Raw genomic sequence first — 23,094 nt, forward strand, 5'->3', positions numbered from 1 at the left:
CGTCTTGCGGGGCACCACTGTATTCTGGCCCGGCTGCACTGACTTCCAGGCCCAATTCAAAGTGCTGGTTTTGACCTAGAAAGCCTTGAATAGCTCAGGACTGCAATACCTCAAGGACCGCCTTTCTCCATATGAACTGACCTGGACCCTGCAGTCATCACATGAGGCCCTTCTTTGTGTGCCTCCTCTGTGAGAAGTCTGGCAACACGAGAACAGACCTTTTCTGCAGTGGCTCCCCGTTTGTGGAATGCACTTCATTACACGCCTTTAGGCGCCAGGCAAAAATACCCTCTTCAACCAGGCCTTTGGCTGACTAACAACCTATATCCTTTTAGATGCCAGTGTCAGCTTAGATGGAGCTCAAGGAGAAGAGGCCAGGGAGCCACCCCCAGGAAGGCCCTTTCACAAATCACAGGACCACGAACCACAATAGTGCTTAGTCACTGCAAGAAGAGTGTGCAGCTAGATAGCCCTTTGGTCTGATCCAACAGCATGTTATATATAAAAGATAAGGACCCCCTGGACAGTTAAGTCCAGTAAAAGGCGACTATGGGGTTGCGTCGCTCATCTCGCTTTTCAGGCCGAGGGTGCCAGCGTTTGTCCACAGCTTTTCGGGTCATATGGCCAACGGGACTAAATCACTTCTGTTGCAACAGGACACTGTGATGGAAGCCAGAGTACACAGAAATGCCATTTACCTTCCCACCGCAATGGTACCTATTTATCTACTAGCACCGGTGTGTTTTCGAACTGCTGGGTTGGCAGGAGCTGGGACAGAGCAACGGGAGCTCACCACCATTGCACAGATTTGAACCACGAAGACCTTTTCCTGTTCTTCAAAACAGAGAAGTAATGGCACCATCCCACTGCCTCCAGTGCTTCAGAAAGTGGTTTTCCTTCACCCTTTTGCCCTAATGAGACTGGGCAAGTCACTGTAGCTATTGCTTTGGGGGCAAACAAAAGTAAATAGGATCCTATTAAAAATGGGAAGCTTAGCACAAAAGAGTGGGGGGAACCACACCAAACTCCGATTCAATAAACATCAGAAGAGGTTCTATCCATGGATAATTAACTCTGATGTCTTTCTAAAAACGAGAATAATTGAAAACAGGGGTTTAAAGTTGATTCATGGAGGCTTCCCCAAGATATTTATTATTGCAAGCTCAGAAGATCTGTCTGGGTTCTGTCACTGGGGATGGCTAAACTTGGTGTCCAGATGTTTGTTTAAGTTTCTCCCACATAGTTCTGAAGTCCGTTAGCAGGGGGTTATCAGGGAGCAGGCCCTGCGAATCTTCCTTGACTAATATTCTCATTTCTTCCGCAACTTTGATGTTTTCTTTCATTAAAATTCCTGGCCCTTTGCCACACACACCAAAAAAAAACTGCTTGGCTTGCAAAAAGAGAGGCCTGCAGACATGACATACGACCGAAGAAAGCTAATATTTATCATCAGCTGTCATTAAAGCCTCGCTATAATTGGTGTGGTGACAATCAGAACAGCTTAAAATGGACCAAAAAAAAATTAAGGGAAAAAGGTGGTGCATAACGACACAAGTCAGAAAAAGGTGTCCACCAAATTAATTGGGAGTTAGCAAATTCCTGCACTTTATTTTTTAAAAGGAAAAGAAAAAGCAAGACAAGAGTATAACTATGACGCTGAGAGGGGGTGAATTCAGGGCGCCATTGATGGTGGATGGAGAAATCTCACTCTCAAAAACTGAGGCGCAACCGATCATGACAGCCTCCTGGGCAAGTCCCACATGAGAGAGCCTGGCTGTGGCAGGGCAGGAGTGTAGGGGTGTTGCACATGTGTGCATGCATGAGAAATGGACAGAGGTTCACAAGCATTTTCATTGGCTAAAACATTCTTGGGGAGGGGGTTATCTGCAATTCGTAGAAACCAGCCTTATAACACAGCCTATTTCTTACTCATAAACTTTGTTATTAATTGAAAACTGTAATGCACCAAATTTGCTCACAAATGCATCCATGTCGAACGGTACTGAACAGGGGGGAGGAGCCCCCATTGCAGACAGCAAACATCGTAGTCAAGAAGAGCACAAGGAGGAAACGCTGCAAAGTTAATGGGACTCCAGGAGAGTTCAGTGGAGAGCATGGAGGGCAGCAGGTAGGAAGAGGAAACAGGGTGAGGGGGGAATAAGTAGGGGGGGGTGCAGCAGAATTACAGGGCAAAAGAAAGACGGGCAAGAGGACTTGGACCTCTCCCACTGTTTTGAACAGAGGTACACTTTGGGTAGGGACGCGGGTGGCGCTGTGGGTTAAACCACAGAGCCTAGGACTTGCCGATCAAAAGGTTGGCGGTTTGAATCCCCGCGACGGGGTGAGCTCCCGTTGCTTGGTCCCTGCTCCTGCCAACCTAGCAGTTCGAAAGCACGTCAAAGTGCAAGTAGATAAATAGGTACCACTCCAGCGGGAAGGTCAACGGCGTTTCCGTGCACTGCTCTGGTTCGCCAGAAGCGGCTTAGTCATGCTGGCCACATGACCCGGAAGCTGTACACCGGCTCCCTTGGCCAATAAAGCGAGATGAGCGCCACAACCCCAGAGTCCGCCACGACTGGACCTAATGGTCAGGGGTCCCTCTACCTTTACACTTTGGGTGGACTAAGACGTGCTTCTCCCAAGGCCCCCTGCTCTCCCAGCAGCCCAATGGCAACACTTTCACTGACTTTAAGGAGCCCAGAGTGCACTTTTGTTGATGCATTTAAGATTTTAAACTATGTTACACCCCAGAGCAGATTCCACCACCATTAGAAAGCCTGACAACATTTAATATAAAGTATATCTTCAAAGGAGCGTAGTGCTACAAAATTAATCTGGTGTTCACCATTTTAGGCAAAGGTGGTGGCAAAGAAAGAACCATGTTTTCCATGTGTAATCTTTCTCTCTCACACACATCAAGAATCTTCTCTGGACTAGATGGTGGGAAGTAGGCAGCTTTGAAGGCAACCGCATTTAAGATGTGATGAGGGTCACTCCCCCAAGGCAGTGTCTCAAATGAGGCCCCTCTTTCACTGCACCTGACTGCCATTAAGAGGCTAGAAGCAAGTGCTTGGGTGATGCAGAACAAGTCTAAGCAGAGGGCCATAGCCTAACAAGTCCTACTCAGAGTAGATCCATGGGAATTAATGAGCCTAAATTAGTCATGTCCATTAACTTCAATGGTTCTATGTGGAGTAGGATTAGTACTGGATTCTACTACACTGGGGGTCACATGTCAAACTGAGTATGTAGCCAATGTGTAAAGGGGGACAGGGACTTTTTTTTTGAAGGGCAAATGGTGGGGTGTCACAAAACCATTCTGGCATCATTGATACACAGTAGGGGGCCTGTGGGTGAGGCCAGTGAGTAAAGGACTTAAAAAAATTAAATGGTCAATCCCGACCAGAGACGAATGGTTGATGAAGATGATGGACTATGCCAGGGGTCAGCAAACTTTTTCAGCAGGGGGCCGGTCCACTGTCCCTTAGACCTTGTGGGGGGCCGGACTATATTTTTTTTGGGGGGGGGGAATGAATGAATTCCTATGCCCCACAAATAACCCAGAGATGCTTTTAAAATAAAAGCACACATTCTACTCATATAAAAACACCAGGCAGGCCCCACAAATAACCCAGAGATGCATAAAAGGACACATTCTACTCATGTAAAAACACGCTGATTCCCGGACCGTCTGTGGGCCAGATTTAGGTGATTGGTCCGGATCCAGCCCCCGGACCATAGTTTGCCTACCCATGGACTATGCCGAAATGGAAACACACACACATAATTAAAATTAAAAATTTGAAGTGGCTTGGGAGGTCACAAAAAACCTTTTGACCATTGTCTCACAGCAGGAGACTTGAAGCAGTAAAAAGACCTTTCAATATTAACTTTTGTTTTTGTTTTTTTAAGACAAATTGGGGTGAGGGTCTTGAGGAGGTGCAAAATAACCTCTTGAGGGGGTAGCTGCATCCCATGGGCAGGTTAGCCATCCCCACACTTTAGCCAACAGAGGAAGTTGCCTTCACTAGTGCATCTAGCTCATGACCTGCTACGCTGGCAAGCTGAGGTTCCCCAGGGCTTCAAACAGGGAGACTCACACAACCCCATGGAGATGCTGTGATTGAACCAGGATCTTCTGCCTGCCAATCATGTGTACTAACACTGTGCTATGAGCCTTTGCCACAGTCCCAAGGGCTCTATCTAACCCCACCTCCCAACAGTGGCTCCATCAAAGTTTAATCAGGAGGCAGCAAAAGGAAACCTGCAGAACTGAACTGGACATACTCTGAGAAGGTGAAGGACTATGACTGATCTGCCTCTTGAGTCACTTCCTGCCTCTGAATGCCTTCATTCCACCCCAGCACATGTGCCTCATACCTGCAGCACTCCTAGAGACTACTGATCTGCAAAGGGTTGGATCTTCTCTTCTCCACAGCAAATATCTAGAGAGCAGAGATGTACACTTCTTCCCTCCCCCCGCCCCCTGGTTTGGTCAGCCCTGATCCAGGAGATGCCTTCACAGGCAGTGCAACTAACTGACGGCGAGGTATTTTAACCCTGACATCACAAGGAGACACACACTGAAACATGCTGCTCCTGAATTTTAATGCCACATAGAAAAATATAGAAACACAACACTTGTATTTTTAAATAGAAAATATTTGTAATCTTTTACACAAGTTAACAAATCCTACATTTGTTTGGAATCAGTCAAAGACTAGAAGGCAGAGACTTGGCTGCTCTTGCATCCGCTGCCTCCCCCTTTTACATGGGGGGCACAGCAGACTCAGTATGCCCCTGCACAAACCCAACTGAGGCAGGCCACTGTGGACTGCTGCTTCTATGACTTACAAGCTTTCAAAATGCACCAGCTTCTTTGGCAAGCAACAGAAAAGGGAACAGGGGATCTGGAAACCTCTGCAGCACTCTGGTTAATCCAGGGCCTCCGCAGGTGAGCACTCCTAACGTCCTTGGGCAAAGATGTAGCAGCCCACAAGAGCAAAAAGCACTGCGATCCTTCTGAGTCTTCGCCCAGGCATCCGCTGCAGATTCTGCCTTGCACTCAGTCTTCAGCCGAGCTGTAGCATTCCTCGTCCCTCACTTCTCTGTAGTTGCCCAGCGTCTCCCCCTCTGGCTCATAGCTGGCCATCTGAGGGCCTAGTCTGCCTGCAAGCTTCTGGGCTGCAAGTTTGGCTAGCATTTCCTATAAAAACAGAGAAGAGAAAACATTTACTGAAAGTGAGTAAATGCTAGGGTGGTCCCTAGGCCCAACAGAAACACACCAGAGAAAGCCATATACTATGAGCTGCCCACAGAATCCCCTGGTATCGAGGCGCAGTGCCATGCTGGAAAGAAAGGCAGTGGAGAAGAGGAGTGGGGGGAACAAGACTGTCATTCACAGTCCAAAAGCAACTTTGCCACATTGTGCTGAACACTGGGAAGTATTTGGACACACACACACACACACACACAGAGAGAGAGAGAGAGAGAGAGAGAGAGAGAGTTGCAGAACAAGCTGGTGAAGGGGACCCTAAGGACAAAAAGCCCAGTGCAAGCAGGTAGGCGGAGAGGGAGATCCAGTCCTCTCTTTTCTCTGGCATCCTTAACCACTGAGTTTCAACACCAGTGTATTAATTCATGAACTTGAAGAAAGAAAGAGACATCATAGAGCAAACTAGCTGTTAAATGCTGGAAGTAATTGTCCTTTACAGGCGAACTGCACTTCAGGCGAAGGTGTTCAGAGAAAAAAATCAACTCTGGCTGATGTTTATCTAGCTGAGTCTACAAATCCAAGATGGTATGACATTATATGTAATTTAATTACAGACAAACCGTCCCAAGTTGTTTATTAACATCACAATAAGCAAAAGAAAACAAAGCAGAGCGTGACAGGACAGTGTTAATTTAGTGCCTGATACTCTTCTGTATTCATTCCATTCTCACCTGCATTTCAATTAAATTAAGGCTTGCAAGTAAATTAAGTGGATGTGCATATGAAAAAGATTCATAACTCAAATTCAGCATGTAGAATTTCAAAGCTGTGCAAAACTGGCTTATTTGCAATCTGCGTATTTTTACTTGTAAGTCAACATGAGTTTGATTGCAATCACAGACAAATGGGGAATAAATATCAAAATAAATAAGCGAAGTTTGCTCTGAACATTTCTATTCAGAACATTCCTATCCAAGTGTTTTTAGAAAGCAGCATCTTTTGGGTGAAGTTGAATACTGGTACTACTGAGCCAGGCCATTGATCCATATGGCCAAGTACTGCCTCCTCTGACTGGCAAGTTTTCCAATATCTCAGGCAGAAACAAGAACAGCCCTGCAGCAGCTGCATGAGGCCAAAAGGCGCTCATCTAGTCCAGCATCCTCTTCTGATAGTGGCCTGCAAGGTTCCCATTATGGGAAGCCACAAGAACTGGGCACAACAGCACTCAGCAGCTGGCTTGCAGAGCATACTGCCTCTAACAGGGGGCCTAAAACACAGCCATCTTGACTAGTAGCAATGGACAAGTCTTATCCTACATGAATTAGTCTCTCTTATAGCCACCAAAATTGATAGCCCCCATTACCTACTGTGGGAGTGAGTTCCATAATCTGATTGTATTTTGCATGTAGAAGTACTTTCTTCTGCTTGTCCTCAACCTTCCCTGCTCCAGCCACACCAGATGACCCCCACTGAGTTCTAGTATTATGGGAGAGGGAGACGTTTCCTACCCACCTTTGCCACCTGATGCACAACACGTCTCTCCCACCTCCTGCTACCTTTCCACTGAGCCTGCACATTCTGCAGGATAAGCTGTGCTGTACCACCACCAAGCAATGCATTCTCCCTGATGTTGGTTTGGGGCTGGGGCTGGACCTCGTGCCTCCCTTCTTTCCTCTGTCCTCCACAGCCCAAGGCAAAGCAAAAGTACTGAAGCCTCTTTGCCACCACAAGCTGTTCTAAATCTGGGGTCAAGGAGTTCCCTCCATGGAACAAAATCCTAGCAGACACTTCTCCCCCTCCACCACCCCAATCTGCATGTCCCCATAATATGTAACAGGAGCTCATGCAAAGCACCAGTGCTTTCATCCATACCTCATAAGCTTCCTTTTGTTGGATCTGAATCGCTATTGAATCTTCTAGGGATAGCAGCTGCGTAGGCTCGTGATGCAGAGGGGGTAACCGAGCGGCTGTGATGTCATCCAAGTGCTTCTTATCTCTGTGGCGTCTTTCCTCTGCAGAAAGGGAAGAGGGGGGACCTCTAGGTGAAGGGATATCTGGGGAGCCACAAGACGATCCACTCGACTCAGCCAGCAATCTAGAAGAAACCAAGAGCACAACTCATGAAATGCCTCCCGGCCCTCTGGCACATAAATTGCTCCTTCCTTCCCTCCATTCCTATTCCACTCTGAAATGTCAGGTTTGGACAAGTTTGAGGCTAACATCTGATGCTCAGGGAAGCTTCCTCAGTTGTGCTTGCACAGAAGAGTGGGGTCATGAAGCAATCAAGGAATTGAAATGACCCCCATCTTGCTCTATCCCAAGGATAGAGGACTGAAACACTTTGTATTCTCATATAGGCCTCCACGGCAGAGAAAATGGCAGCTCTGGTCAGGTGGCAGCTGCTGCCTGGTTTCCTTCAAGTCCACCTGGCATTGGGCCAAGAGAGAATTTAGGGGTCTCTGAGTGGAAGAGACCCCTGTGACTCTGCACTGCTTGGGCTAAGCTCCCCCTGCATTCGGGAAAGGGCCATAGCTTGGTGGTTTTGAATTGCATTGCAGGGGCTGGACTAGACGATCCTAGGGAGTAGCTTCCACCTCTACAATTCTATGATTCTAATGTATCACAGCAAATAATAACTATTTTATAATCCTACCTTTAAAAAATATTTATTCCCCAAAATATGCATCATAAACTTCCCAGTATGCATAAAACATACCCCCACTTGTGGTTATAGCAAAAGCTCTCTCTGCGAGAGCGCGTTTCCTACAATACTCACACATTAGCTTTAAATTTGCTTCTTTTTGCCACAGGGTTCTTCGCTCTCAGTTCCAGCACTTCCATGTAATGTGGAGTTTTGGGTGGTGTGTTTGGAAAGTTCTGAAAAGCACGGCCTTTACAGTCAAAACTCTGCCCATTTTCAGAGTTCTCCCCACTCTCTCCCCCTCCAACTGAAATTCTTTCGAAGGCATCCACCAGTGCTTCACTGCTGCTGCTTGCTGCTTGTGCTGGATTTTCAGCTTTGTCTAGAGAATTCTGCTTGGGAGCCTCCTGAGCATCTTTTGGAAGCCTGGCTATTGACACCTCCAAAACATTTTTGCTTCCCTGAGGAAAACTGGTGTCCTCAGGGGCTTGTCCTACTAATGCACTTCTGTTTCCTTTGCTTCTTTTCTTGGTCCAGACACTTTGCTTGTTCTGCAGAGATGATTCAATCTCATTGTAGTGACGTTCAGAAATAAGAGGTGGGTCTTGCCATGTTGACTTGTTACTGACAACCCCTTTTTGTTTGCTAGATTTGATTGCCTCTTGTTTTTCCTGGAACTCTAATCTAACAGCAGATAGAAGCTCAGTTGTTCTCTGCAGCTCTTCCTCTTGTGCAATGGCAATCTTCAATTTCTCAACGAAGTTGGATATCTTTTTACCTTTATCCGGAAGCCTGGATACAAATTTCCTATAATAGATGTAATTAAGATACACACTAAGTTAAACAGAATTCAAGGATGAGTTCTAATTCGCATTTTGAATTCCTCTGAAGCCCATTAGCAAACACAGTCTGCTAGTATCCCTTCTATTTGTTTGAGGTTGTCAAATGCAACAGCATGGTTTTTTCCAGAAGATTTTCTGGGGGAAATTGTTTGCGTAATAAAATCTTTTTATGTCCTAGAGAACAATCTAATTAAGCATGTCTATTTTACTTGTATTTAATAAAGAAAACTAAAAATGTTGAAACTACCAAGATTGCCATATTGTACAGTATTTGAAGTTGGCATCATAGGAACATAGGAAGCTACCTTATACTGAATGAGACTATTCACCTATTTACCGTATTTTTTGCTCTATAAGACTCACTTTTTCCCTCCTAAAAAGTAAGGGGAAATGTGTGTGCATCTTATGGAGCGAATGCAGGCTGCGCAGCTATCCCAGAAGCCAGAACAGCAAGAGGGATTGCTGCTTTCACTGCGCAGCGATCCCTCTTGCTGTTCTGGCTTCTGAGATTCAGATTTTTTTCTCTTGTTTTCCTCCTCCAAAAACTAGGTGCGTCTTGTGGTCTGGTGCGTCTTATAGAGCGAAAAAATATGGTAGCTTGGTACTGTACTCACAGCAGGGTTTCAAGCTGGATTCTCACCTTCCTGCCAGGGACTGTTCTGTATGCAAAACAGATGTTTTTACCACTGAGCCACAGCCCAACCATTAATGCTGCTAATGAGATAAGGAAATGACCCCCCCCCCACCAGCCTTAACACATAAAACAGGGTAGAGGAGCACATATGATCCTATGTGACATTTGGCCACCTTTACTTGGAGCTTTCGTTACTGAAGGGGGAGGGGGAGATCTTCTAACATTTCACAGGTGACAACAGGCATATCAGTGTGCCTGCGGTGTTTCTATTTTCATATCACATTCAACAACATTTAATTTTTAGATAAAACAGTTTTAGTTGAATTAAAAAACAGCAGCTCACTGGCAGTGTGCCTTTATGTGTGCAATTTATATGTGACAACCATTTCCATAGAAGCCTCTAGTGTTTCTTTTGTTATTGATGCTGCACAATTTCATTTAGTTTGTCATATCTGAGAAGGACCTAAAGCACCTGCCTCACATGCAAACATTTCAGTCCTCAGCATCTCCAACAAGGGCTGGCCCAGAATCCCACCTGAAATTCTGGAGAGCTGCCGCTCATCAGTGAAAAACACAGTGAGCCAGGCAGACCAATGGTTTTATGTCTTAGCCTTTCTCCCTCGTGTGTGTGTGTGTGTTATTTATTGACTGTGAGATGCTTTGAGGGGCACCAAGTAGCAGGAAACCAGCACGTAAATAACAGCTATTGATCTTCGTAGAAAAGTAGGCAAAGGATACATTTCTGAAATACAATAACAGAAATGCTTTAAGAGTCCTCGTTCACGTTGGTACCAGAACAAAGGGCTGTGTAAGTTGTTTAAACTGTTCTTATAACTTATAATTGCGTTTCGATGCTGTAATCCGCCCTGGGGCTTTAGGGTAAAGGGCGGTTTAATAAATAATAATAATAATAATAATAATAATAATAATAATAATAATAATATCGTTAATACTACTACCACTGCTACTAATATTGTTTCGGGGTTGAACGGCGCCCCCCGGAAGGCAAAAGCGGAGGGAAGCGCCGCTCTCCAGGGGAAGGGGAACTACTCGCCCCGCCTGAGCCGCGGAGGGGGAGTCGGCCCAGCCCCTCCTTCCCGCCCCGGCCTCTCACCGGTCCCCCAGCAGCTTCTCCTGCCGACTCAGCATCTCCCGCAGCTCCGGCAGGCTCCGGCCTCGCAGCTGCTCCGGCGCCGCCATGCCTCGCCCGGGGAGGGGAGGCCCGCATGGTCCCGGAGGCAGGAGGAGAGCGGGCGGGGACGGACACAGCAGCGGCACCTCCGCCGCTTCCGGCCCCCGCTGGGCGCCGCCATGTTTCCGGAAGCGCCTTACGGCTCCCCAGCGGGGCCAAAACACTTCGGTGGCGCCTTTACGCCTTCGCTCGCTTCCTAGGCAGCTGTTTCGGCAGGAGCCAGAGAGGCGCTGCTGCAAACGCGTTCCGACGTTTATAGGCTGCTTGGCTCCTCCTTCTTCTCCCTTATATATAAGTCGGTTCTATTTATAAAATTAATTGCAAAACGCTTTGGGCGCATGTGGAGCTAATCATTAAAACCAATCGTTGACAATACTAATTGATGCCCAATGGTGGCCAATGAATCAACAGAGTGGTGCAGCAGCAGAAAGGGCTAATGCTACTCTACTCTGCATCAACAGAGGGAAAGAATAGTACCACTTTATTCTGCAGAATACACCTGGAGTCCTGTGTCCAGTTCTAGGCACCACAATTTAGGAAGGGTGTTGACAAACGTATGCAGAGGAGGGCGACCAAGATGATCAAAGATCTACAAACCAAGCCTTACGAGGAACTGTTGAGAGCAGATATGATTGGCCACCTTCAAATATCTTAAGGGCTGTCCCATGGAGGATGGAGAAAGCTTGTTTTCTCCTGCTCTGGAGGGTAGGACTCGAACCAACTGATTCAAGTTACAAGAAAGGGGATTCTGGCTAAACATCAGGAAGAACTTTCTGAAAGTAAGAGCTGTTTGAGTGAAGCAGATTCCAACAAGAGGTGTTGGACTCTCCTTTGGAAGTTTTTAAGCAGAGGTTGGACGGCCATCTTTTACGGCTGCTTTACCTGTAAATCCTGCATTGCAGGGGTGGACTAGTTGACCCTTGGGGTCCCTTCCGACTCTAAAATTCTCTGAGTGAGAGCTAGAGTTTTTAGTTTTATAAGTGCCTCAGAGCACATGTAGAACTATTTCCTTTGAGGTGAACTAGCATCCCCTTACTGCTGTTTTTTTAGAAAATATACTGTTCCTTAGAGTGAAGGCACAATGGTTTGCCCCCTTGGGAAGACTTAAAGGTAAAGGGACCTCTGACTGTTCGGTCCAGTTGTGGCTGATTCTGAGGTTGCGGCGCTCATCTCACTTTATTGGCCGAGGGAGCCGGTGTACAGCTTCTGGGTCATGTGGCCAGCATGACTAAGCCGCTTCTGGTGAACTAGAGCAGCGCACGGAAACGCCCTTTACCTTCCCGCCGGAGCGGTACCTATTTATCTACTTGCACTCTGACATGCTTTCGAACTGCTAGGTGGGCAGGAACTGGGACCAAGCAACGGGAGCTCACTCCGTCGCGGGGATTCGAACCGCCAAGCTTCTGATTGGCAAGTCCTGGACTTAGGAAGCTGCTTTATACCAAGTCAGATTGTTGTCACACTGACTGGCAGCAGCTCTCCAGTGTTTCAGGCAGGGTTCCCTCCTAACCATACCTGGAGATACTGAGGATTGAACCTGGGACCATCTGCCTGCTGCAAAGTGGAGGCTCTGCCACTGAGCTACAAGCCCTTCTATTCAAACATGGATATGGGGACATGGCTGGCTTTAGGTGAAGAAGTCCCAGCTCTCACAGAAATACTGAAGCCAGACAGACTCACGTTCTGGCCTTACGCCTCCCGTTTCTTCAAACCTTCCTGGAGAAAGCTCAGCACTTAGTGGATCTGCTTCCATCCTAAACATCCAAGCTCCCGCTGAAAGAGGCAGGCTTCCTTCCTTCCTTCCCTCTGGGATGAGGTCCAAGCCACAGCCCATCCTGTTTATCAGATATTTGGCTGAACAGTAACTGCATCATCACATTTCCGTTTTCCAACTGATTGTACTGGTCTGCGCTTTCTTTTCTAAGAAGAAAAAGCCACCAAACTGGGAGGGTTTTCCTAATATTTCCTAATATTTATTCTAAGTGAATAGGTTTCAGAAAGTTCAGATCAGCAAAAACAAAGCAGGCCACAGCCAAAAGTGTAAAATGTGCTCTGCAAAGGATGTTTCTTCTTGAGAAGAAATTACAGCCACCTGATCAAAAGTGAATCCTTCTGAGTTCAGTGGACCCTACTTCTGACCTGAGCAAGCAAGCAAAATGTGAAATAGGGCATTATCACTTTGCGGTAGTGTACAGTACTTGGCAAAAGTATCCTATGTGCATAGCTGCTGTGCAACAGACACAGCTACAGATATAGTATTTATTTATCCCACTTTTTTGAAATGTGGTAGTGTCTGAGGTTCCCAACACCCATAAATGCATGACAGTATCAAAATAAATTCTGCAAGACCAAGCCTAACAATATGAAGGGGAACCCATCAAAACAAGAGAGCCAAAAGCCCCTTAAGAATTAACCCTAGTCAAACCAAAGTATTGCCTGAACAAAACGTTTTCCCCACTGTTATCCTTGCCAGGGCTGGATCAGGAGGAAGGGGGCCCATCTAGTCCAGCAGCCTTGTTCTCACTGTGGCCACCCAGATGCCTTTGGGAAACAAACAAGTGGGACCCGAGCCCAAGAGCCCTCTCCCCTCCTGCAGCTGGGACTCAGAAGCATTACGGTCTCCGACTATGGAGGCAGAGCATAGCCACTGTGGCTAGCAGTCCTTGAAGGAAGGAGTTTTACCACTACAGAAAAGGCCCACTGTCTCCCCACCAGCCTCACTTTGGAAGAGGGGTGCAAAACCAGTTTCAGCCCAAGAGCCACATTCCCTTTTGGACAACAGAGCTGGGGGCATTCTGGTGATGGGCAGAGCCAGATGCAAAAAATGGATTGGGGTAGGGGGATGACACTTTGTACAATAGATATAGACCCCCATCCCCATCTTCCATCTAGCCAAGCAAAAGCACACAATACAACAGGATAAAAGCACTCAAGGGTGGGGGCATGCGGAAGGACTGGTGAGAGGCATGGCCCCCCCTTGCCTTAGAAGTTGGTGGATAACATGTGAGTAAAGTGGCCTCATCAGGTGATCTCGGTAGACAAGGCAGCTTCATAGATGAGGTCTTTTTGGTGTCCTATAGGCTTGGCCTTGAGAGACACCAGCTCCATATCAAAGGGAGAAATGTTTTTTCTCTGTTGACTTACACCTAGCCAACAGTCCAAATTTGGATCATGAACTCTTTTGGGCAGGAATCTCTTTTGCTAACATTGCTCTGTAAAGTGCCATTTAAACCCTATACACAAATCTCAAAACTGAAATGCACTTAGAATCTAGTGGTTCAACTTTGGGGGAAGGCAGTTGAGTCTGCCTGGGGAAAACCCAGACTCTAGTCCTCTACTGCAGTTTCCCAAACTTGGGTCTTTAACTGTTGTTGGACTACAACTCCCATCATCCCTAGCTAGCAGGACCAGTGGTTAGAGATGATGGGAATTGTAGTCCAAAAACAGCTGGAGACCCAAGTTTGGGGAACCCTGCTCTATTGTATCAGGTGGTCTTTGTTTTGTATTGCTCTAAAGGTACTCAGAAGTTGAACTTATTTTAATTTAGCTAAGGACAAGATGTTGATGTGAGGGAAAAGACACAGAATTCTTAGAGAAAAGAAAGCATATATTTGTGTGACCATAACTTTAATTCAAAATCATGCGACAGACAGCATCAGCCATGTGAGGCAATCAGAGAGCAACCTCATTAGCACCTCCGTAGTGGCAGAGAAATTCTCTGCCCACACGCTTCCAAGTTACAATTGAAATAATTGCAGCAGTCATCATTCAGCTGCAAGAATGTGAACTACATTCCCCTCCTCGTTTCAAAGTCCACACTCATATCTGACTTGGCAGGTGTTTTCCAGTATATTTCGGGAGGTGCCCTTCTTACAATATCAGTATTTAAATAGAAATAAAACTTCAGCAAAGTGAAGTCACAGAGCCAAGGTCATCTTCAGGGGTGACTTGGGGTTTCCCCTGTCAAAATAGGAAGTTTCAGTTCTGCCTTTGCTAAGGGGTAGCTTTTGGCCCGTTATATCCTGCTTGGTTTGCACAGTTGGAAGAGTGTTGTAGAAAATTTCCATATCCATTCATATTTCAACTCTTAACAAGTTTGTTCATCATTTTTAGGCAAGCTCACATTTATTCCTCTTCCATTGAATATGTAATGTGCAAGCTAATTTGCCAAATGTGCTATCTATCCAAGGAGGTAGTACCATTTTCAATTGAATTGTTTTCATTTCATTTACAGTAGTACCTCAGGTTACACACGATTCAGGTTACACACTCCGCTAACCCAGAAATAGTGCTTCAGCTTAAGAACTTTGCTTCAGGATAAGAACAGAAATTGGGCTCTGGCGGTGCGGCGGCAGCAGGAGGCCCCATTAGCTAAAGTGGTGCTTCAGGTTAAGAACAGTTTCAGGTTAAGAACGGACCTCCAGAACGAATTAAGTACTTAACCCGAGGTACCACTGTATTTATTTCAGCCATTTATACAGTGCTTCACCCCTTAGGGTTGCATCCATTGCTAGTCCTAATCACAGTAGACCCTGAAATCTCTGAAATCTTCCTGGTAGGGCTGAACCTATGGTTCACAACACCTATGGCTTTCCCTGGACTGGGATAGCCCAGCCTTGGTCCATGCACTAGTGACCTCCCTCTTGGACAACTGCAGGACACTCTACATGAGACTGCCCTTCAATACTGTCCGGAAACCAGCTAGAGTAGAATGCAGTAGTTGGTGAGTGGAGCAGTCTGGTGGGATTATGTGTTTTTAGCAAAAAGAGAAGACTCTTGAGTGTCCCATGGACTGCAAGAAGATCAAACGCATCCATTCTTAAGGAAATCAGCCCTGAGTGCTCACTGGAAGGACAGATCGTGAAGCTGAGGCTCCAGTACTTTGGCCACCTCATGAGAAGAGAAGACTCCCTGGAGAAGACACTGATGCTGGGAAAGATGGAGGGCACAAGGAGAAGGGGGCGACAGAGGACGAGATGGTTGGATAGTGTTTTCGAGGTTACCAGCATGAGTTTGACCAAACTGCGGGAGGCAGTGGAAGACAGAGGTGCCTGGCGTGCTCTGGTCCATGGGGTCACGAAGAGGCGGACACGACTAAACGACTAAACAACAACAACAAAGCAAAAAGAGTTTGTGTCACATCTAGAGAAGCGGGACCATTCCTGTACACCTGAACAGCTTAACAGCTGAAGACCAGTAGGGAAGCTTTGAGAAGTTTGGACATAACCTGCAGTCCCACAATTCCTGTAAACATCGCTAGCAGATTCAGCCAAGACTTGAAATTATTTTTCCCCTCTCTGCCTTTGTGGATTATACAGTCTCAGTGATGGTGACTGTGGAAACTCTCACAACCTGTTCTGTATTTACTTCCTTCTTTTCATCATAGTTTTATTTGCTCCCTGATTTGGATTGCTTTTTTGTTGCTAATTTATGGACCTGCTATAAAGACACAAAGGTGGGGTTGGTGTGCTGAAATACGCTCAGATAATTTCAGTTAATCATAAGAAAATCACTGTAGTGTGCTCCTTTTTAATTAGTGTTAATTAAACTTAAAAATATTCCAAACCAAGGCCAACAAACTCTATTCATTAAGTTTCTACACTGCCCTTTCTCCCAAAGCAACCCAGGGCAGCAAACAAGGCAGAAAAACAATACAATTAAAGTAAGTGAAATGATTTTAAAACATTAAGACATGCAGTGCTTTCAGGACTCGTGACGCATAATCCCATCAGACTGCCCTCCTCACCAACTACTGTGTTCTACTCTAGCTGCAGTTTCTGGACAGTGTTCAAGGGCAGTCTCACGTAGAGTACACTGTAGTAGTCCAAGAGGGAGGTTACTAGAGCATGGACTGAGGCCAGGCTATCCCAGTCTAGGAATAGCCACAGGTGGTGAACCAAATTTTACACTTACATGGGAGTTGTGAAGGCCACCAGAGGGAGAGGAAGTAACAGTTAGGCCAGGCTTAGGCAAACTCGGCTCTCCAGATGTTTTAGGACTACAACTCCCATCATCCCTAGCTAACAGGACCAGTGGTCAGGGATGATGGGAATTGTAGTCTCAAAACATCTGGAGGGCCGGATTTGCCTATGCCTGAGTTAGGCACTCTCCACTTTGCCTGGATATACCTCCAGCTGCCTCCCTCCACCTGCCAACTACCATTACTGAGAGTAGCAGCAGGCCTTCCATTGTGCTTAGATCTCTTTATTTTAAAGATGTCTACCCCTGCTTTTCATCACCTAGCTCTCAAAGCGGCTTACAGCAATAAAAATATAATCAATGCAACATAAATTAAAACTCATAAATTTAAACGAAAACATCAGAAAATTTTGAAACGCCAGAAAAGCATTCATGATGTAACAGCCTCCTGAAATATGATTTTAACCAGGGACCTGAAACTCATCAGGGGTGGTGCCTGTCTGACTTCTAGAAGCAGGGAACTCCAAAGTTGGGCCCAGAACACTGAAGGCACAACTTCTCATTGACATAAGTCAAGCTTCTGCTCCATGGGGACCCTGTTCTCCCAGATGATCTCAGTGATCAACTTGGGATGTCTAGGGCAAGGGGATTCTTAAGGTGTCCTGGGCTTTGTACACCATTATCATTTATTTTTAATTTATTTATTAAATGTGCATACCACCCTTCATCCAAGGATCACAGGGCGGTTCTATATTGCAAAATGTGTAACATAGCAACAAAGAAAAATAATACCCACCCCGGCTCCAGTATAAAAGGTCATATGTTGTTTAATTAGCCAAAGGCCTAGCAGAAGAGTGTTTTTTTGCTTGGTGCCTAAAGGAGTCAAGGTCCCAGCAGATGCAAGCAATTTTATCCTTAAAACTGCTTTGCAAACAAGTCACAGCGAGCTACCACCTTCTGTCACCTTCTTCTGGAGAGACTGTGAAATGTCCTGCACCACCTGGAAAAGCTCTGCTGGATGGAACAAAGAGGATGCAATGGAGATAGTAAAGTATTCCTTCTTTGCTGCCTTCATTGCCACTAGGTAGGCTCAATGACAAGCCCTTGCCAGTGTTTGATTTCCTCCATTATGTTCAAAGAACCCTAGTGCAAGAACCCGGAATCTGGAGCAGTAGATCTAGTTCCATGACCTGCAGAATTAGTGCATGAATTTGCTGTTCCCACCTCCTCCCTCCTGTTTCTTTTTCCTTTTGTGTCATGTCTTTTTAGATTGTGAGCTGCTCTGGGAGCTTGTTTGGGCAGAAGAGTGGGTGGAAATGCTTTAAACAAACATACTGGGACTTACTTCTGAGTAAACATGAGAGTGCTGTTTGCAGGATGTTGGACCAGAAGACCCTTTAGTCTGATTCCAGTAGCAGGACTCTGTTTACGTTTGTAGGACTGCCCCACACATGACTCAAGATTTTTTGTCCAAAGTATATGAAGAAAAGGCAAAGCACTAAAAGAGACTGGGCCCTCAAGCCCCATATTTCTTGCCATTTTGAACCCAATCCACTTTGCTGCTATATGTACTTACAGTACATATTGTCACATGGTCCTCACTTCTCCAAATGATGAAGATTTCCAGGTGTGCAGGTGCTTTCCAAGTGCTTGCATTTTTTCGGAGGACGGAACACTAGAGACTTGCGGCATTTTGTATTATCAGATATATTTACAAATGGCAATAAATCAAATCTCCAGAAAGAGGCACACCCAGGTGCTTTCAACGTTTCAGCTCCCTCAGCGCTGCGCTCTCTCCTTCTGTTGCAGTTTGCTTCACTCAGAGACTTCAGCCTCCTCCCCATGACCGCAACAGGAACACCACTCTTCTTCCTCAATCTCTGATGTCTCTCTCTCCATTCAGAACCTTCCAGAACAATCTCAAACTACTTCCTAGGCATTCACTCACGCTGGAAACCATTAACATTACTTCATCAAATCCCAGACTCTGACCACGAATTGCCTTGGGAAGCCAAGGGCAAAGGCATGATAGTCCCACCCACAGTAACAATTTCATAACAATATAAATGGAATATATAACATCACAGGGAATATATACTTCATATTTAGGTTTTCCCTCCATTTGTAAATGTAGAATATGTTGCCTTTGGTACAATTTGTAAAAAGTATTTATTCAAACAGGCACACTAGAGCCAAGTGGGAAGGAACTGAGGTGGCTGGATGGTATCCTAAGCAATTAGTTCTCTTGTTGCAGAGTTATCCAAGTGACTCATATGGCCTCAGACTTCCTATATAGTGTTCTTTTTTATTTACTAATTAAGCAGTGCACATACATGAAAATAACAAGAGCTCTGTTGAAAGAGTATAGTCAAATGTGAAACACAGTGACAATGGGCCAGAGTCTTTAAAAGCATGGTGCCAATCATTTTAAATCAACATTTCCCGTTAACTCTTACACAGTGTATTCCTTGAGGAATAGCTAGCCCCTCCAGCACTGATGTTAAATGACATTAAAATACAACATAGCACATTATAAAAATGCATGTACAGTGAGTTAGTCAAATGTGGCTTAAGCTTCAGTACAAAGGATTTTTAACCATATTTCAGTGGAACAGCATTCAGGGATTTCCAATATACAAAATAATAGGCTTTGTTAAACAGGAAGGTTATAAATAGACACGTAAGTATTTCCAGGTATTAATACATGAAGAACCAATGCTATATTTCCTGGAGACAGATGAGAGGTGGGTATGAAAGACTGAAAAAGTCCCTTTGAAAAGAAACTGTGAATCTCAGAAATAAACTTGGTAGTTAACAGATTAGAAAGCTACGTGCCTTGTTGCAGAAACCCAACAAATTTCATTCCTTTCCACAAAGCTCACAAGAGCACCACTGGCACGCTTCCTTGGTGGTGGTCCCTGCCTCCCTCTTCAGGAGCGCCGTGGTCCCATTCAGTGTTTTCAGAATCAGCATCTTAAAGAGCTAAAAAAGCAGAGACTTCCTTCCCAAGCAAACTGCCAATATATCTTTGGCTGTAACTACCACTTTTCCAAAAAGGAAAAGAGTAACATTGAAATTAATGCCCTTTTCAAGTAAAGAAAATGGCACTTCTGTGAAGTAGAATTAGATTAAAGTTCAAACGAGAAATGAGTTTCCATGTGCAGTTAGGATTGCTGTCCAGCAGCCTCTCCTTCAGGTGTGCTCAAAATGTGGCAGGTGACTTTGCATACTCCTTCCTCTGAAAAAGGAACAGGGGCAGAGCTTTTGCTCACCTTTGGTTCCCTTGCAAATAAATACAGGGCAGCTTCATGAACAAAGTGTCTGAAAGGCTTCTCTGCCTCATCAGTCCTTCAAGCTGCAGAGTTTCAAGACGCTGGAACACGTGTGAGGAGTTCCTGGGCCTGGAATGATGGCAGTTGTGCTGCGCTTTGACGAATACTCCAAGACTCTCTTGAATGGAGTGTATGTCCTGGCAGGCTTTGATGTCTCGGAAGATGTGCCGCTGTTCTCAGTGCTAGGAATGAAAACCAACAGCACAAAATGTTAGACACTCGAGAAATCAACCAATACTGTTTGGCTGATCAAAACCAATGAAAAGGAATCCACAACAAATATAACTCTTTCCTTGAGCCAGTAGAGTGAGGAAAGTCCTTCATGCAGCTCAGCTGGTAACCAGAAACAAATCTTCTACATGTTTTAGAAAATTGTTTGATGGTTCGTTATAGAGTCTGTTCAATATTTGGAGACCTTAACATATCAAAACCAGATTTTGCATGATGGTTCCTGAGACCAAGGAGCAAGTCTTGATCTATCTTTGGATACACCTGGATGCCATTTTGAATCAAAATGTTGGACTGAACCTTTCAAAACTGCACTGGTTTTTGGTTTCTTGGAATTCCCAAGCAGCACTGGGTATGAGGCTGCTAGTTCTTTATTTTTTAAAAAAGACATAGCATGTTGGAAGAATTGCATCTAACATGTAACTTACATGGCAGCCCACTGCAGTCCACCTTTAGTCTCCAGACACTGAACTGGAAAAGTGGGGAGAACAGTGATGCATGCTGGGAAAAGCTCTGCTCCCTAAACCCCAGGGGCGGGTAATTTGACTCTCAATTTTTTTACACTGCAACACCCACAGGAATTGACAATAACTGGCTTACAAAAGGCTGACCTAGTGAGCCCCACAAAAGATGACTTCAATCACCCCCCTCCCAAAGTGTAGGTAGAAGATCTACCTATCATGCAAATCAAGGTAAACAATAACCTTTGGTTCATATGTGGGTTATTAAGTACCTGGGCAAATAAGACAATACTTGTATCATACTTCCTGGGGAACCAGCATAAAAACATCACACCTGAGGCACAATAGCAATCTCAAGAAGAGCTTCAAATGAATTTTTAACTAATAAGGGTAGGGAAAGCTCAGCCTTTGTCTCCTTTCTCCCCTTCTCTTCCAGCCATTCCTTTGAAACCAGACTCCAAAAAAAGAGAACAGATTCTGGCACATGCTTGGAACTTCTTTCTGCACACACCCACCATTCTCCTCTGCTTCCCACTGCAGTCTTACTCAGAGCAACTGAATGTCAGAGCTTGTGGGTCCCAAGAGCTGAAAAATCGTAAGAGAACCTGAAGCAGAGGAACTCTGGCCTGCATGCTTTGGCCCTAGAATCAACACCCACCCACACCCACTAGTCATTTAGTCATTTGCAACTGCAGGAACTCCTCTGATTCCCAACCCTTTAAATCTACTCTAGTGAGCAACCTCTCTCTCTTTCTCTGTTCTCCACTGGAGATCTCTTTCTCCACTTTGGGGGTTTGAGTGCAGTAGATTATTGGAGGGGGGAGCCCAAGGAACACACTATTTAGTGTGTAATTGAACTTCCTTTCCCCACCCTACCTTAATATATCTTGTACTTCAGCATTCAACTCAAGCTCTTGGTGTGAATTCCTGGAACCTGGAACCATGTGCCAGGGTGGCACACGGTCAACCCACAGAAAGCATTCCCCTCTTACAAGTCTGTTTAAGGGTCACATGTGAAGTACATGCAAGTCCCCAGAGACACATGCATTCAGAGACTTCAGCATTCAAACTGGAATCTGATTAAGAACTTTCCCCCCAGGAACTAGAAGTTATTATTTATGTATAAGAACTTGCAAAAGACTTTATTTAAACAGATGTTTTACCAGTGATCCATAGTTGTTGGTATTAATTGCTACTTAACACTTTTGCACATGGTTGAAAACTTATAATTAGTATAGTATAGGTTGTATTTGGGTATTATTGGGTCTCTTTATTTCGTTCTGCAGAAAATACATTAAGCCTATGCCTGATGAATGGCAATTAGCTATTCATAAAGAGCGTGAAAAAAGCCTCTTCCTGGTTGGTTGGTTTTACTGGCATTTGCCAAGTTGCTACAAACTGAGGAACATCTGCCACGTTCCCCATACACATTCTTTTGGTTTAGGGCCTTAAGCCATAAAAAATCATTAATTCTTATTTACTTATAAAAATTAAACAGGAAAAATAAAGGGCTCCATAAAGCTAAGCAGAGTAAAGGTCAATGATAAATTTCCAAATGAACCACATATAGATGCTTTGGCACCTTGAGGGTCCCCAGGAAGCATCACATAAATAGCTGTCACACGGCCTGGAAATTTCTTAACTTGTCTTATTATCGCCGCCTCTAAGCTGAAGCTCTGGAAACCAGCATAGCTGGTTGTTAATGTCAGAAGGGCAAAATCATAACTGAGTAATCTTATTAGTGCTTCATTAAACTGCTCTAGTGAAATGACTTATTCAGCGTGCCGCTAAGACTTCAGGCTCCTCTGGCAAGCTGAAACACAGCAAGCATATAAAAGTTCATTACGCGTGACAAATCACTGTTCCTCATTTGGCCTTGAAGAAGCACCATTTCACCCACGAAAATGCCCACCTGCCCACGTTCCCCCTCCAAAAAAACCTTCACAATTCCATGAATTTGCAAAGGGGTGGCAGCTGCTTTAGTTGTCACAGTCTCTCAACGAAGTGGGCTAAAAAGGATTCTCCCTGAATGGATTCAAGCCCAGATACCTCAGTGGAAGGTCACATCCTACTCCAACATCCCTGGTTTCTACATCAGTCCTTGACTGTGACTCCATCAAGTAATCCAAACGGTCTTGTAATTCTTTATTCTGAAACAGACAAAGTTGACAACTCAATTCTTCAGTTCAATATCCCAACAGGCCCTGCAATTAATTGTTACACATGCATACTGTAAAGCAAAGGACTTCCCTCACAGAAATGTTCTTCATTAGTATCTTTTTTAATTTTTGAGAGAAGCTCATGATAGTGTACATGACTCATCCTGCTCCAGGCCCCACCCCTGTTGCTGAACCCGGTTAGAGATGGTGACCAGTCCCAAGGTCACCCAGGGAGGGCCTCAAACCAGAGTCTCCTCCCCTGTCCTAAGTCAACACTCTTAGCCACTGCCACTGCATAGCCTATCATTTAATCTCTTTAGATTAAGAGAGGCTTGCTTTATTTATTTTTACCATTGAAGGAGAACATTAAGACAACAGAGGTGGGGGAGCAGGAGGTGTTTAAAAGGAAGCTTATAGGGAATTTCTTAAACTGGAGGTGCAGAAAGTGAGAAAGGAAAAAGATTGAAAGCT

General features: G+C 45.2%; 1 protein-coding gene across 2 annotated transcripts in view; it reads right to left on the reverse strand.

Moving 5' to 3' along the window:
* Positions 1 to 4,589: 4,589 nt before the first annotated feature.
* Positions 4,590 to 23,094, reverse strand: part of MYZAP (myocardial zonula adherens protein) — a 61,282-nt gene continuing 42,777 nt past the window's right edge. The window contains exons 12-15 of one of the 2 annotated variants that reach the window (XM_077919000.1): positions 22,514 to 22,614; positions 7,992 to 8,663; positions 7,088 to 7,310; positions 4,590 to 5,206 (exon numbers count right to left, since the gene is read on the reverse strand). In XM_077919000.1, the coding sequence (XP_077775126.1) occupies positions 5,066 to 5,206; positions 7,088 to 7,310; positions 7,992 to 8,663; positions 22,514 to 22,614 (1,137 nt within the window). In that variant the 3' untranslated portion in view covers positions 4,590 to 5,065. Of the gene's footprint in view, positions 5,207 to 7,087; positions 7,311 to 7,991; positions 8,664 to 18,134; positions 19,958 to 22,513; positions 22,615 to 23,094 lie in introns of those variants that run through there. The other variant, XM_077918999.1, reaches the window with a different exon arrangement.

The sequence above is a fragment of the Podarcis muralis genome, chromosome 14 (assembly GCF_964188315.1).
Source record: "Podarcis muralis chromosome 14, rPodMur119.hap1.1, whole genome shotgun sequence".
NCBI lineage: Eukaryota > Metazoa > Chordata > Lepidosauria > Squamata > Lacertidae > Podarcis > Podarcis muralis.